General features: G+C 53.9%; 1 protein-coding gene across 4 annotated transcripts in view; it reads left to right on the top strand.

Annotated features, from left to right (window-relative positions):
- Window positions 1-6728: 6728 nt before the first annotated feature.
- Window positions 6729-16505, top strand: part of NFATC2 (nuclear factor of activated T cells 2) — a 76875-nt gene continuing 67098 nt past the window's right edge. The window contains exon 1 of one of the 4 annotated variants that reach the window (XM_064729923.1): window positions 6729-6780. Coding sequence is in view for 3 of the 4 variants with exons in the window: in XM_064729920.1 (XP_064585990.1) it covers window positions 13092-13251 (160 nt within the window). In the remaining variant the exon portion in view is untranslated. Of the gene's footprint in view, window positions 6781-13091; window positions 13252-15493; window positions 15646-15704; window positions 15827-16505 lie in introns of those variants that run through there. The other 3 variants (XM_064729920.1, XM_064729922.1, XM_064729921.1) reach the window with 3 other exon arrangements.

Below are 16505 nucleotides of genomic sequence, written 5' to 3'. Positions count from 1 at the left end.
TGCAAATTGCTATTGAGCAGGACTCCTATTAAAAATAAAACAAATCAAATGCCCTGTAATGGTCTCACTGAGGCATTTCCCTGCTCCAGCAGCAATGTCATCGCCATGGGGAGAAGCTGTGCTCAAACAAGCGCTGGGAAAGGCAAAGGATGGTGCCCACAGAGGCAGAACTCCTCTGCACCTTTGTGTTCTGAGATTAGGGTTTGGAATAAAAGGCACATTTATAAGGATCAGCATTGCCTCTGTCAGATTTTAATACCTGATTTTTCCTAGAGTGGCTCCAGAAGACAAATTCTGAGTGAAATCTCTGTTGGCAGCACTGACCCTTGAGGAGAGGAGCTCCCAAAGCCGATGAAATGTGAGCATGGAGTTGGTGTCTGCTGCAAGACCAGGGGCTGATGGAAAGGAACAGGTCACCCTCACCCACCCCTCACACAACCCTCGGGTTTTGCTCGAGCTGAATTCTTGCCAGTGCTCATTGCTGGAGTGTGGAGCTGCTCCTTACAGGTGCTGTGCTCTCCATGAACTGCGTCCAAAGGAAAGGAAGCTCTGTGTTTGACAGCTGGCTGCCAGCATCCCTGGTTGTCCCCCAGGAGCCCAGAGCTGATTTACCCAGCCCCAGCTCATCCTCCCTGCAGAGCAGAGTGCCACAAAGCCTCGGTGAGAGCAGAGCCTGCAGCAAACCCAGGTGTTCACATCCCCCAGAGCTGCCACGCTTGGCTGGGCCCGGCCCAGGCAGGCCTGAGCTAATGCAGAGCTGTGTGGAGGGGGCAGGTAAGGACTAATTCCAGCCCCTGCACTCCATCACAGGCTGAGCTGTCAGCCCTGCTCACCCTGGGGCTCTCTGCCCCTCTGCATAACTGCATGCACTTGGCTCCTCAAGAAACAGGGAGAGTAAATCTGAGGTGCTGAAAGAAATACTGCAGCAGAAATTACACTGTGGGGAAGGTTTTATACGTGTTGGGGTGAATTAATGAATGGGTTGGGGGGTTTTGGAAAGAAAAAAAACACAACAAACTTTGTGCACAAATACATAGTTTAAAATATATTCTCTTTCAAACGCCAGCTATTTTAACAACAGTGTAAATCAGATTTTACAGACCACATATTTCAAGTATGAAGTTCATTAAATGTGTGAAATTCTAGATTAGCTGCCGGGTGTGGCCAGAGCCCCAGTAATGAATTGTAAATTCTGTTCAGGATATAATATCAGATTCCCTTGCCCTGGTGCTGATATGAAAGGACTAAAGGCACCTTTTCAAAACAGTCATAACCTTTCTTTATTGTCTTTATTTAGTTTAGCCATCATATGATATAATGAATGACTGCATCAGTGTTTCCATCCTGAACCTAATGCACAGGTGTTTAACCTCATTAATTGGTGGGTTTATTATTATTAAACCAACTTATGTCTCAGTGTAACTGAAATAAATGCTATCAGTTTATGCACTGCCCTGCCAGTGGGCGGCTGGCTGTCTTTAGATTGGAGAATATCACTCTAAACTACAATTCCCTGGGAATTTATGTGAAACAAAATTGATTAATGAATGATGCTGTTCTCATTCCATGGGAGCCAGGTACCAAAGGGAGCAGCTCTCCCTTGTGCTGCTGCGTGCAGTGACACTGAGGGACAGACCCCAGAGTGCCCAGCTCCACTGGGCAGGGCAGAAATCTGGGTGCAGCTCCAGGGATGCTGTGGGTTGATCCAGCACCTCTGGGCCTGCAGGGCCTGTCCTTGTTGTTTGCTCCTCTCCCTTTCCCTCCTGCACCATCCAAAGGGAAGGAGCTTCACAAGCCACTTCTAGTCCTGATATAACCAATAATGGGAATTTTCCAGGTAGCTGGGCCTGAAAATCCAGGGCTAAGAAGAAGAATTGACACCTCTCTCTCATGGCTGTTGCTTGCAGACCTCTTCCCAACGCAGAATGTCCAATGGTGGATGAAAAGCAAGCTCTCTTTGGGAGGAAATTGGAGCAGCTCTGGTTGCAGACCGGGAGAGCTCTGTGTGGGCGGATTCCCTGGGCTGGCGGAGCTCAGTGAAGATCCAACACTGTGTAACTCAGCCAAGAGAGTCGAGAAGAACGTCCTTCATTGAGAAGAGGTAATTCAGACAGGTGCACGGGCAGGACTGAGCCCGAAGCAGCCCCAGGCTGTGAGGATGCTCCGGGGCTGCTCAGGAAGGGGCTGCAGGAGCCAGGAGGGCAGCGAGGGCACAGCTGAGGGTGGGAATCCTGCTCAGCCCCGCTCTGCAGCACACACGGACGTGTGGAGGCTGCTCCGGGAGCCTCGGGTGCGAGGGACGCTCGGGGAGAGCACTATTTACTTTGGAAGGGCCAGCAGCTTTTGTCAAAAATACTTATTGTTGCTGTGAGACTGAAATACCTTTTGCAAGTGGAAAACAGAGATGTCTCCATGAAGTCTCTGATGATAAAATCCAGGCAGCTGCCCCAATGGCCTGAGAGCACATCCTCAGGAAGCCTTGATGCCTTATCTCCCAAAGAGCATGAGAAATAATAATAATTTTTAAAAATAATGAGTTGTATTGCCAAATGCCTGCGTGGAGCCGGGCAGGGAGGCTCATCCTCCAGCAGGGCGATGCTGTGGGCGGCTGCCAGGGTAAGTCAGGGACCCCCCTGGGGCTGGGACCCCCAGAGCCCCCAAGCCCCCCATGTCTCCTGCAGCTCTCCCCAGGTTCCTGCAGCTCTCCCCGGGTTCCTGCAGCTCTCCCCGTGCTCCTGCAGCTCTCCCCGGTCTCTCCTGCAGCTCTCCCCGTGCTCCTGCAGCTCTCCCCGTGCTCCTGCAGCTCTCCCCATATCTCCTGCAGCTCTCCCCGTGCTCCTGCAGCTCTCCCCGGGTTCCTGCAGCTCTCCTGATCTGTCCTGCAGCTCTCCCCTGTCTCCTCGCAGCTCTCCCCATATCTCCTGCAGCTCTCCCATATCTCCTGCAGCTTCCCCATATCTCCTGCAGCTCTCCCCGGGTTCCTGCAGCTCTCCTGTGCTCCTGCAGCTCTCCCCATATCTCCTGCAGCTCTCCCTGGGCTCCTGCATCTCTCCCTGGTCTGTCCTGCAGCTCTCTCCAGGTTCCTGCAGCTCTCCCCATATCTCCTGCAGCTCTCCCCGTGCTCCTGCAGCTCTCCCCATATCTCCTGCAGCTCTCTCCTGTCTCTCCTGCAGCTCTCCCCGTGCTCCTGCAGCTCTCCCTGGCCGGGCACGGAGCTCCTTGCTCGGCCTCCTGGGCTGTGAGCCCGGGGTGAGCCCCGGCCGGGCTGTTCCCGGGGACAAGTTCAGCTTCCAAATCCTCCCCCCGAGCCAGAGCTGCTGGGGTCGGGGCCAGCAGATGCATCTCTGCCCTGTCCCCAAAGGCAGGCACCTGCCGGGCACGTCCCAGAGGGTGCCAGGGGCATGGGGGGCAGCTGGGTTGGTTTTTTGGGGGGTAGGGATGCGGTCCAGAACGTGCCCCTAAAAGGAAGAGGAAGTATTCTCCTAAAGAGGGAATAAATAGCTAAAAATATTAGCTATTAATAGCTCCCTACCTCCAAAAATAAAATCCCTTAGTGATACCAAAATAAGAAAGCAAAGGAAAGTCGGAGGTATTTGGCCTTCCTTTGAAAAAGGAAGCTAAAAATAACTATATATATATAAAAATCTCTCGTTTCTAGGGAAAGTCTCTGCCCCCGCATCCAGGCTGCACAGTTATATAAGACTTGAACTGCATCCCCCTCTCCTCCGCGGCCGCTCACAACGCGCTGGAGCCGCGGCCAGATGGAGAAAGGTTCCGTCAGGAAAGTTTAACTCAGCGGGGAAGCTGCAGCCAGTGGAGGACACGATTCTCTCGCTGAACTCTCCAAAAGCCTTGGAAATCTTACAGTTGTGTCATATGCTGGTTTGGGGAATGCTAGTCCGGAGGCAGCCGCCAGCCCTCTTTCACTTCTTTATTTATTTATTTCTCTTTTTTTTTTTCGCGTTGCACTGAGTTTAATTTGGGCAGCAGGATTCAGCAGTTTTAAGTTGGAAAAAACTTAGTGGAAGAAGATATTTTAGGAAAAGCCTGTCATGTGAACTAGCGGGAGCCGATCAAACCGGGCTATTAAAAGAAAGACATTGTATTTTTAAACGGTGCAGCCCAGGGCAGCCAACCTGCGTGCCCGGGGCCGGCAGCTCCGCGTGGGAGGCTCCAGGCCGAGCTTTCCGTCGGGGTGGCCCAAAATCCGCTCGGGATCCCCCTGGCCAGGTGCCCCCGGCCTGTGCCCCCCCTCATCCTGCTCGCCCGCAGTTTGCCCCTGCCCAGCTCTGTTCAGCGCCCCCATTGCCCCAAGGCCTGTGCCCACTGCCCCCTGTGCTCCCCAGGGCAATTCTAACTGGGGGCACTGCTCAGAGCGCAGCGAGGCTGAGGCTGGGCTAATTGCTTATTTCTCCTGAATAGTATTGAATTAAAATTGGGTTTTTTCTCCACACAAAGCAGCAGCTTTGGGAAACCTCGGTTTCCCTTAATTGTTCCCAAATAGGAATCCAGTGATTCTGACTGTGCTGCTGCTGGTGGTGGATGCACTCAGAGCCGGCGGGGAGCTCAGGTGTGCCACCGGTGCCAGGGGATGCGGAGCTCAAGTGTGCCACCTGTGCTGGGGTGGGGGTGCCAAGTGTGATACCTGTGCCACAGTGCCGGGGTCTCAGCTGTGCCGCCTGTGCCAGGGGTGTGGGGGTTTCAGATGTGCTACCTGTGCGGGGATGGGGAGGTGTCAGCTGTGCCATCTATGCTAGGGAGTGCGGGGGTCTCAGGTGTGCCACCTGTGCAGGGGTGGGGGAGCTCAGGCGTGATACCTGTGCAGGGGGGTGCGGATGTTTCAGGTGTGATACCTGTGCTGGAGTGCGGGGGTCTCAGGTGTGCCCCCTGTGCCAGGTGCGGGTGTTTCTGGTGTGATACCTGTGCCGGGGGATGCCGGGGCCGCCTGCCGAGCAGCGCCGGGGCTTTGCGGGACCTCGCCCGTGTTTCGAAGCTGCTCTCGGAGGGGGCTGTGTAGGGAAAAGCCTGCAGGTGCGAGCCTGAGGGTCCGGTGCAGTTTTTGGGCCGTGCCATGGCGGGGCTGAGCAGGAGCATCCTCACGGGACAGCGGCTCAGCCCCGCGGCCGGGCACGAAAAGGCTCCGGGACCCGGGGTACGAGGGGGTCCCGCTGCGGGGCTCGGGGCAGCCGCGGCCAGAGGGGTCCCCGGGCCGGTTGCATAACGGGGCCGGGGAAGGGATTTCCGCCCCGACGTGTCCAAAGATGACAAAGGATAGGAAAGTGAGGTGCGCTGAGTTTCCCTGGGCTGCTGCAGTTGCTAGCCTGCAGGACAACAAACGCGAGCAGCAGAAAGTGTGATTGCGATACCTCCTTCGAGTGGATTTGGGGAGCGAGGGAGTGAAGAATGGAAATGCGGGGCGGGCGCCAGGCAGCCCTCGGCGCTGCCCCGGCCAAGCCCGGCGGCCGTGACTCACCGGGGCTGCGCTGACCCCGGCCGCTCTCCCCGAGGGGCGCAGAGCTGCCCCTCCCCGGGGAATCCTTTCTGTGTGTGACCCTGCATCCCTGCAGGAATGAGCTCCGTGCAAGTGCAGCCGCACGGAGACACCGAGCCGGAGAGAGAGGCAGATGCTCCTCACTCAGCAGTGACAGCCATACATTGTGAGACCGCCGCGGTTCATGACATCCCCGGCTTTATTTTCCTGTTTTCTTTTGCTTTATTTTCCTGTTTATACATCGGACATGTAAACACACACGGGTTGTCTTGGTTTCGGAGGCTTCCTTGGCTATTTCGCTCTTGCTAAGCTCCACGTGTATCAGTGGAAATCCATGGGGTTGCTCCTCTCCTAAATTGATCTAAAAATAGGAACAGAGAGAGGTCTGTGCAATGCCACTAAACAAATTCACCGATTCTTAATTTTTCTTTTCGTCTTTGTATGAAGAATTGAGCCAGTGGTAATTAGAAGCCAAAAGCTGTGCCAGTAACAAGATGGGTATTAATAGAGTGCTGCTGAATTTAAAAGACATAAATATAAGCTGGGGACTTCGCTTTTCTGAATGATTTATTCAAAGGTAAATGCAGCAGCAGCCTGAGCTTGTCTCTGCTGGGAAGAAGGAAAACTTCTGCACAGAAGCCCCGTTGCTTTGAAAGGCTTTGCAGTTCCTGCAAGTTTTGTTTAAAAAGCACACACTGGGATTTTTAACATCATCCATATTTCTTTCTTACTCGCTCTCTAACTTTCTGCTCAACAATTAAGTGCTTGTGCTGCAGACTGAGAAAGCCGCAGAGCTGCCTTGGCCCGGAGCTGGGAGACGTCATGGATTCCTGAGTGTGAAGTTGCAGGAAAGCCCTCAGTTTGGGAGATGGAGCCGATCCAGGGGTTTCCATGGCACTGGGATAAACAGGAGGAAACAGTGAGGGAATCCCGTTATTTTACAGCATTCAAAGACTATAAACACTCGGAGCAGGGAAGGAAGTGGCCTTTCCCTCTCTAGTAACCCTCATCTCAGAGCAGAGAACTGACTTCACTTCAGGAACACGCTCAGCCCAGTTCGGATCCCTCTTTGCACCTCCAAACACTTACTGAGGAGGCGAGTAAGAGGGGTTCCCTCTGTCCGGGCGGCACTGCTTGAAGATGGTTTAAAGGCGATTTTTTTCCCTTTTTTTTTTTTTTAATTATTTTTTCTGCTATAGATTTTTTTTTTTTTTTTTAATTCCTGATGCAGCGAGAAACTGCCTGCAGGCTGGTACACTACCACCACATCATGAGGTCTATGGATCAAGGTAGGGTGTTGTGCTGCGTGTCCGGGCGCTGTGTGTGTGTCGCTCTGTCCTGCCGCGGCTCCGGCCCGCTGGCAGCCGGGTGGGCAGGAGGGGTTCGCGGCCAGGAGGGCCCTCGGGGAAGGGACCGGGCTGCCTTTAGGCTTGCTTTGGTTTGAAGCGATCCGCCACGGCGATACAAATCCGTCTGGAGCAGCGTCCTTTCAACTGCAGCCAGAGGGACTCTCCTCATCCAAGCCATCAGCCCGGAGTCTCGCTGACTAACGCGGCCGCTTAACCCTTGCGCCGCCCGGCCGGCCCGGGGGCTGGGGGCCGGGGGCGCTGCCCGGGCCCGGCGGAGGCAGCGGCAGCACGGCCGGCGCTCGGCTCGGCCCGCCCGGGGTGCGCGGGGGTCCCGGCGGGGCCGGTGCCGCGGGCGGGGGCGCGGCCGGGCCGGGCGGCGGGCGGGGGTCGGGGCTGGGGGCGGCGTGCGGGGTTACGGAGGAGCCAAGAGTTAAGAGTTAAGAGCTGAGCGCGGCGAGAGGAGGAGCCTGCCCCGCTGTCAGCCCCGGCCCGAGGCACCGGGCGCTCCGCAGCGCGGCTGTTCCCCGGCCCGGCACGGGGCAGCCTTCGGGGATGCTGCGGCTCCCTCGGGCATCCTCGGCTGCGGGCCGGGGCAGGGCAGGGCAGGGCGCGGCCGGGCGGAGGCGGAGGGGCTGGGGCTCGCACGGAGCGGGACACGGGGCACGGGGCACATCTCCGGGTGCGGCTCGGAGCGGGGCAGCCCTCGCCTCCCGCAGCCCCGTCCCGCAGCGCAGCCGAGCAGCAGCGAGCCCGGCGCTCCCCGGGCGCTCGGTGCCGGGCGGGCTCGGCTGTGACAGCGCTGCCGGTGCGGGGCAGGGGCACGAGGGGCACAGGGGAAGGGCTCTTCCAGCGGCCCGCTCCATCCTGGATTGTCCATTCCCCCGCCCGCGCTGGCAGCGCCGCTCGGAGCTGAGTCAGAGGCGCGGAGGCTGCGCGGCTCCGGGGGACGGGGCAGCGCGGCGCGGCCGCTTTGAGGGCCCTTGGTAGCCGCTGTTTGTTTTCTCCTGCCGGAGCGAGCTCCCCGGGCACCTGCCAAAACACACTCGTTAACACCTACACCCAAAGGGGATCATCCGAGAGCTCCGATTCTCGGACAAGCCAATGGAAAGGCTCTCGAGTGGCTTTATACCGCCTCAGGATCAGGCCATTGCCCTGCCTCGTGTCTCCTCGCTTTCTCCAGACAAAACTCCCTCTCTCCTGAGCGCTCCAGCTGCTCTTAGTCACTCTCACAACAGCCCGTGGAAGTTATTTTCTGCAGAGCAGCAAAGGGAACAGGAGAATCCGTGCTCCTGCCAGGGACCTCACCTGCTGCAGGACAGCAGCACCAAACCCCAGGGCAGCACCAGGGGCAGCACCACAACCACCACAGTGCTGGGCAGCTCTGCTTTCCCCAGGGCCCTGCAGTCACACCCAGAAGGAAAAGCATTAATTGTATTTTTTATTTCCAGATGGAATATTTGAGACCACAGTAGCCAGTGGAGCAGTGCAATCAGTTGCACAGAGAGCCTTGAGATGCTCCAGAAAGAACGTGCTCCTGGGCCCAGAATGTATTTTTGCCTTATGCTTGCCCCTGTCAGTGGTGCAGGAGTGATTGGAGCAGTCCCTGCCCCTGGCTGTCCTCTGTGTCACAAGGCTGCTCCCCACATTACCACAAGGAAAAAGCAGCATGAAACTGCAAGGGGTTAATAATACATGGCATTTTTGGGATCAGTCTCTGCCTCTGGGAGGATTCCTGCACCCACAACAAAGTGTTGGAGTCTTACTAATGCAGGGTGTGTAAATGATGATGTGTTAATAATTTTAAGCCCTCATCCCCTTTTATGATTGGAGCAGGCTCAGGATGAGGAATGAGGGCTCTGCACAAACACCCTGCCAGCAAAAAGCTGCTTCGGTGGCTTTGCTCCCCGAGCTGGGCTTCAGCCAGGGCAGAGACCTTGCCCAGGTGCCCCTGGGTCCCTGTGCCACCCTGGGCTCCCAGGGCTGTCCCTTGACCTTTCTCTCCACCAGCCTGTCCTGTGGGACAGCAGCCACAGCCAGCAAATGATTGCAGAGTCCTTCGTGCAGGGCAGGAATCACATTCACAGATGGGACCCTGTCAGAACTCTTTTATAATATTCCAGCAGATATTCTAAGTGAAATTTCATCACTCATTTTTTAAAAAATAGCCAAGGATAATAATATCCTAGAACTTCTTTTCCACTACTGGTCTAATCTATTTTTTATAAAAACTATGATATGTGCATTCCTTTGGTTTGCCCAGCAGACTTCAGAACTTAATGGGAACATGAAGATATGAGCAATTTTTCCATTGTCCTCTCTTGCCAAACCACTTTAAGCTTGAAATTGGGGGGTAATATCTCTGACTCAAGCTGACCCCAAAATTGAAAAGTAGCGTGTGTGCCTGTGCCTCTCAAAGGAACCAGCAGATATTTCTCCCTTCTCTCTCCCTCCTTTTTTTTTCTCTAATAACACTCCCCACTCTCCAGACCAAGCAACCAGTCACTCACAGGCTGAGCTCATTTTAAAGAGCTTGGATTAAGTCCATGTGCAAGTTTTAGTTGCCTGTTAAATTTCTAATGCCTGCCACATACACCATTAGAACACTTAGATTTTTAAGACAGCATTGACTCATATTTTCTTTGGGGTTTAGCAGCTAAATAGACATGCAGCTTTCTTAATCCACTTTTTCTACCTCTTTTTCTCTTAAAAAGTTTAATGTGACAGTATTGCAGTATTAGAGGTCCAGAGTAAATTATGTATCATGTGGGACAAATAATAATTAGCACAGATATTTCTGAGATCAAACAGAATTTCTTCACCTCAGTGCATCCTCTGCTCCCTTGCATTAGTGAAGTTATTGGTGCAGGGAACACAGTGGGGCAGTACAAGTAGAAACTGAAAATAGTAAATGAGAAGTTACATTGGCAGTGCATTTAAACACTGAGAATTATGTGGAGCACTCTCTAACTCCCAGTCAGTATTACTCTAGGAGTGCTCTCTGCAGCTCTGTTTTTGGATTCCCCGTCCCCCAGCACCTAGGTAGCCCAGGATTCACATTCTTCAGGAGTTTTATTGAAGTGCAGCCCTGCCAAGGGGCAGCACGGATCCAAGTATGTGGAAAAGGGCTGCTCCCATGCTGCAGTTCCCTGAAATGGCAGCACAGTGATTTCCAGCCCCGCTCTGTGTGCAGCCTGCTGCAAGCATACGTGGCTGCAATTTCTGTTAATGCTGCCAAGGACAGGCTTTGCTTCAGTCCTTCAAACACCTTTTTGGCTCGTGAAAACAGCTTTATAGAAAAACCCCAGAGCTAGGGCTGACTCCTGGATCCCAGGGTGGGTGCTGAGAGCCTGAGCAGAGCTCCAGGACCCTGGACACAGGAGAAATGCATGGAGGATCCTTGGGGAAAGGAAGGCTCTGATGTGAAAAAGATTGAGATTTAGGAACACCAAGCAGTATTTCTGTGTTTTGGGCACTGTACTGCAGCCTTTCACTCCAGCCCTAGTGAAAATCAAGCTTTGGGAAGCATTTGTCACATTGTTGGGGTTTTTTCTTTGATGTTTCTGAGTGTATAAACTGGGTTGAAGAGCCCACATTCTATTTAAGTCTAGGAGCTCCCCTGCCTTTCCTTCACCACTAATTATTAATGACAGACTGTGGGCAGTATTTGTCAGTTATGTAGTTATTAACAGCTAAAACTTAATTTATAATGTTTTATTTTCACTGTGGGCTCAAACTCCACTCAGCCTTTGGAAAGCTCCAAAAACTGCAGCTGTCACTTGAGCTGGATTCTGCAGCTACCAACGGCTTCAAGCCCCTCTAATATTTAGGCCAGATTGATGCATTTTGTGCATTTGTAACATTTCTGCTGGGAATAACACACAGGTAGGTGCAAACCCAGCCCACAGAGCACTCCAACCCACATCTCAGTGCTCTCAGAGCATGTGGGAACTCTGTTCCTGCAGGCTCTGAGCAGTGACCATATGGATGGTGTCCTGGTGTGCCCTGCAGGGAGGAGCAGCAGGGACACTCTGCATTACAGCCTGGTGCCTCTCGCTCCCTGACATCTGTCAGGCTGGCTGCTGGGCAAAAATCCCCGAATCCTATAAGCTGAGCTAATTCCTGCATTTCTCTAGCACTTTTCTCACTGCTGTCCTGTCGCCCTCGCTCCTGGGCAGAGGCAGGGCTGATGATTCTGTGTGTCAGCAGTGACACGCTGCTCTTGGAAAGCAAAAGGTACAATTTCCATTTGTGGGGCATTGCTAATCACAGGAGTAGCTGAGGATAAGTTTGAAGCTTCACATGGGAAGCAAAGGACGGGATAGAGTTTTAGCAGAAGTCAGGGTCATCTCCCCATGCCCTCCTGCCAATCACCTGTATCTCACTTGAAAAGCCCAAAGTTTTTGTGCCATTTCTTTCTGAGGCTAATCCAATTGATGCTCTCCAGTCGTGCTCCGTGTGGTGTCAGCTGTGAGGATGACAGCTCGCTTTAGTGCTAAGCCAAGATCAGCAAGTAGATTTTGTTTTTCTAATGAATTTTAAATAGAAGAGGCAATGATAAAAGGTCAGTGCTCAGCAAAGGGTTAGGATCACTGGATAACAGATACAAACAATCCAATTTAATAGATGTTTAAACAATTCAGAACAAGCCAGGCTGTCAGAGAGAGCAGCACAGGTTCCCCAAAGGGCTGGCAGTGTCTGTGAATCCCTCAGTGAACATTCTGTCTGCGGGCTCACCTGCCCTTTCTCACAGGCACTTTTCCCTGTCCCCTGGCACCTCCCAGTAACAAATTAATGCCACAAGGCCTGACTGTGGTGTGAGTGCTGCCCACCTGGCCTGGTGCAGCCTCCCAGCCCTGTGTGGTGGTTCTGCTCACCCAGAGGTGCCCCAGGAGCTGCAGGGGGACCAGCCAGTCCTGGGCTTCTCCAGAACTCAGTGAAGAACCTGACTGCAAACTGCAGGGAAAGTCTGAGATCTTGTCCTCTGGATGAGCACAGGATGGAGCAAAAGGGTGTGATGAGAATGATTTGTCATTACTTGGCTGGACGCATTAATGAGAAAGGCAGTAGGTTATAAACCCGACTGCAGAGATTCTGGTTCATGTGTGCTTTAAAACAGGCTTTCTGTGACCTTGCACAAGTAACATAACCTACAGATTTGTCTTGCAGTTAATGCCACTGTGCTGACAGGCTCAGCAAATAAAAACAAGCTGAAGTAAACACCAAAATACCTTTTTAATGATCTTGGTCCCTCAGCCTTTGCCTCCCTGCCCTGTCTACAGACTGGGAGCATTTTTCAAACTCACAGACCTGATGACAGCCATCTGCACACTCATAAAGGGCAGCACACAAACAGGTAAGCGAGGGAACCGCAGCTGGCTGAGCACACAAACCAGGGTCCCCTGTCACCCACGAGTGAAGTCACTGCTGCTGGTAGCACTGTCCCAGGGGCAGGAGGCTGTCGGTCAGTGGCCAGCACCCTGTGCAGGGCCAGGGCACATGGGATGAATGCAGTCAATGTGGTGGAGGTGCCTGGGGACCTGGGGAAGCTGGCAGCACCCGGCTGTGGTCAGCAGGGACGGCGGCGAGCGCCCATCCTCTGAAACGCTGTTTGTGAGCGAGGCAGGAGGAGAACAGAGCCCTTGTGCACGGTGGTCGGTGCCTGTAAAGGTGCCCCAGCTAGGAGAGGCTGTGCTGTGCTCACAGGGAGCACATGGCGCGGGATGCGCGAAGCCCGCACAGGCAGGGAGCGGCGGGGATGCTGCAGCCCTCCAGAGCGGGGCTGGGGCAGACAGCCGGTCACAGCGAACGAGGGGCACCAGGGCGGAGATGCTCGGCCAAGGGTGCCGTTTGTGGAGCCCCCGAGCCGGGCCAGCCCCGTGATCCCGGTGCTGCTGCCGCGGGCGCGGGGCCCGTGCGGTGCTGCCGGGCCGGTGCCGGCTCCTCCCCGGGGGCGGCCCCGGCGCAGGTGGCTGCGAGGAGCAGGAAGCTGCCCCGCTGCCGCCCGTGCCGTGCCGTGCCGTGCCGTGCTGTGCTGTGCTGTGCCGAGCCGTGCCGAGCCGTGCCGCCCGGGGCTCGCCGCCCGCACCCGCCGTCGGGGCAGCGCGCCCGTCGCAGCCTCCCCAGCCAGGGCATTTATTTCTTGGCGTTTCCTCGCGTTGTTGTCTCCGTTTCCCCGCTGTGACCGCCCGGCTCTCGCTGCCGGAGGCTCCGCCGGGTCGCGGCTCTCGGGGCAGCCCCGCTCCCGGGCCGCCATGAGCGCCGCGGGCCCCGGGCCCAGCCCCGGCCCCGACCCCGGCCCGCAGGAGGGGGGCCCGGGGCCCGGCCCCGGCCCGGCCCGGCCGGACAGCCCGCAGGAGGAGCTCGACTTCTCCATCCTCTTCGACTACGACTACGACTACAAGCCGATCGAAGGTTGGTGAGGGGCCGCCCGGGCGCGGCGGAGCCCCCGGCAGCTCCTCGGGGCCGGCCCGGCAGGCGGGGCTGGGCCGCGGCCGTCGGGGGCTGCTGGGCCGGCAGGTGCCTGCCCGGGGCCGCTGCACCGAGCGGCTCGGTGTGAGCCGGGATGGAGCCCGGCGGCTCGGTGTGAGCCGGGCTGCAGTGTCGGGCCGGCCGGGCGCATCGCCGCTGTCCCGGCGCCGTGCAGCCGGCAGGGCAGCGGAGGCGCACGGCACAGCCCGGCCGGGCTCTCGCTGTCCCCGCACCGTGCCCGGGCAGCTCCCGGGCAGCCGGAGCGCTGGGGCGAGCAGCCCTCGGAGCCGCAGCCGGCCCTGTGCACCCTCGGAGCCGCTGCCGGCCCCGAGCAGCCCTCGGAGCCGCTGTCTGCCCTCGGAGCTGCTGTCAGCTCTGTGCGCCCTCGGAGCCGCTGCCAGCCTTGAGCCCGACCCGCCCGCAGCCATGGCTCCAGCTTGGGGACAAACAGCACCAGCTTAAGTTAAAATCGAGAAAAAAAAGAGAAAGCTTTGCGGGCTGTTCTGCTTTTCTAGGCTTATGCTGTGATACTTAAAAGAGCAGCGGCAAGTGTTCCCTGACTTTCTAAATTTTAGTTCGGTCTGTTGGTGGTACGAAACAGGGATACTTCCCATAAAGTATAGATTTGTGTAAACAAGACAAAGCCGAAAGAGACGACCCAGAGGAATGATTTGTTGGGATATTGTCTCTAAGATACTTTAGTTTGGATTCTACTCAGTGGAGAGCTGGTTTTCCCTAGGGTGTCTCAGAGATGTTGTGTTCCTCTGAAAGAGGAGAGCTTTGAGGGCTGAGTTGTGGTGTCGTCAGTGAAATGGAGAGTTGTTGCTGAGTTTTATTCTCTCTGTCCTTGTTTAAGTGTACAGATCTGCACCAGCATCAAAGCTGACTGGGGATGGTTCATGCCAGCAGGTGGACAAAACTGAATTTTCTTTCAAGGTTTCACGCAGATCAAAATAAGCTACAATAAATCTACGATGGGGAGGGGTTAATGGTTTTAATGAAAATACACTGAATGTCAGTGAAAGCTTCAGATGCTGGTGTGTTCACATCTTTACAGTACAGAGTGCTGCTGTGAAGCCTTTAGTGGGAAGTTCTACAGAATATAATCATACGTAGGTGGGGGTAGAAAGTTTAATCTTCAAACCACATAAATGCAGAGCAGTGTGTGCTTGTTGTAGAAGTAACTTCCTTCTTGAGCCTGCTTTCTTCACTTTTGAATGACTGGAAACCATAATTAGTAGTAATTTTGTTCCAAAGATGGAAATCATTAGCATTAAAACAAAAAAAAAGATCCCAACCATATATATGAGCATTGTAATCTGGAGAACATTCTCCCTGGCTTTGAAAAGGCAGCAGCTCCAGTCTGTAAGCAATCCAGGATACATCCGCAAGCTTTAATGTACAAAAGATTAAAGCGTGTTTACATGAGAGCAGAAAATGGTCAATTTCTGAGCAAGGGCTTTGTCCACATGCTGCTGGTAACTGATGCTCATTGTTCATGTGCAGTCCTGGCCTCATCTGAACTGCACTTGGGCAAACAGTCCTGTGCAGAGCAGGATTCAAAGTGGAACCAAAACCAAAGGAGTGGGTCCCAGCTCTTCAGTCTGGTTCCTGCATTTGGTTCCTGCCTCCCAGCCTGGGCTGCTCCACCCACTGCTCATGACAAGTCCTGAAATAACACGTCTATAAGCATGCTAAAAGGGATTTTTGAAATTTAAAAAATGCAGGAAAATGTAAATTTGTGGCTCTAGGAATGGATTGGGGTAAACGTTTATTCCTGATAAACAATTTTTTGAGAGGTTGGAATTTGGCAGTGTCCATCCAAAGTTGTGTTTTAAAAGTAGGACCTATATCACAACTTGTTGTCATGGGGATGCCAGAATATCCTTCCTGAAAGTGTCTGGCATTCAGTAGTGCTTGTGTGTGCCGTGGACTGATATAAAAGCAACAGGGAAAAAGAGGGTCAACAGAAATCCTGCAATCAATATTGTTGATATTAGATGTTCCTCTTGAAGCCAGCCATTTCCAAAAGCAGCAGTGCAGTTGAGAGTGCTTTTTACCTTTACTTGCCAGACTTTAATTGGCAATATTCTCAGGATTTGCAAACAAGAAACATCTGCTGAACTCAGGGGCCTGTCCAGGTGAACAGGATCTGGGAGTGTGGGCAAGGCATGCACTGCTTTCAGGGGGAAGCTGTGATTTCATTTGGTCAGTGAGGATGTTTTCTGTGTCCTTTGAGCACAAAAGTGTGGGATGCGTTCCCTGCAGAGTTCCTGTGCAGGTGTTGGTAGTGGTATCAGTGATAGCCCAAATTTTAGCTCATTTCAAACATGCCAGGTGAGTTAATGAGCGTTTCCAAATGAGCTCCTGCAAACAGGGCTCCCAGAGGAGTGAGTTCTGCTGGGTGTGCTCTTCCCTCACACCTGTTGCTGGCTGCTGAGAGACAAAATGCTGAGCTGCAGACAGTGCTGTGCTCCAGCAGCTCCCTCGGGTTTGCTGTGGGATGATCTGCTGAGAGGTAAAGCTGCCACTTCATTTTTAATGCTTGAGCTCAGCCCTTCTGGGAGCTGATGCTCTGAGGGGTGTCCTGCAAATCCAAACAAAATCTGTGTTTAAATAAGATTCCAGATGAAACCCTGCCCTGACAGCAGGTAAGAATGCACATGGGAAGGAGTATTTTCTGGAGGCTCAGGCCCTTGCTGTAGCTCATTAGACTCTGAGTCTGCATCTGCTGATATGGATCTACAAGGTCTGTGTGTGTGTGTAGTGTAGGGAGGGGAAGCAGGGAGCATCCATAAATATTAATATTCCTCCAAATGCTTGTTTGTATGTAGACAGGCTCCCAGGGACATTGCCACGTCTTGTAGGTGTCAAGACCTGAATAATTTGCCTAGTTCCTTTTTTTTTCTTCTTCCAGATGCAAAGCTATTAAAAGAAAAAAAACTGAAAGTGCATGCAGTTGGGTCCTGGGGCTGGCTCAGGAACACAGGAGGCAGTGTTCAGCGCTGCCATAAGGAAACAAATATGCACATCTACCAGAGAATTCCAGATTTCACTCAGGAAACCAGCTCTCACTTGGAGCTTCCAAGCAGTTAGTGTACATAACAGACAGCTCAGCTTTTGAAAAATGCAAAGAAGCTCTGGACTAGCCATTCAAATGACAAGAAGCAAGTTAATTAAGAAAAGAAAAATGGACT

The sequence above is a fragment of the Zonotrichia leucophrys genome, chromosome 20 (genome assembly GCF_028769735.1).
Source record: "Zonotrichia leucophrys gambelii isolate GWCS_2022_RI chromosome 20, RI_Zleu_2.0, whole genome shotgun sequence".
Classification (NCBI taxonomy): domain Eukaryota; kingdom Metazoa; phylum Chordata; class Aves; order Passeriformes; family Passerellidae; genus Zonotrichia; species Zonotrichia leucophrys.
This window is presented reverse-complemented; position numbering and strand designations above follow the sequence as displayed.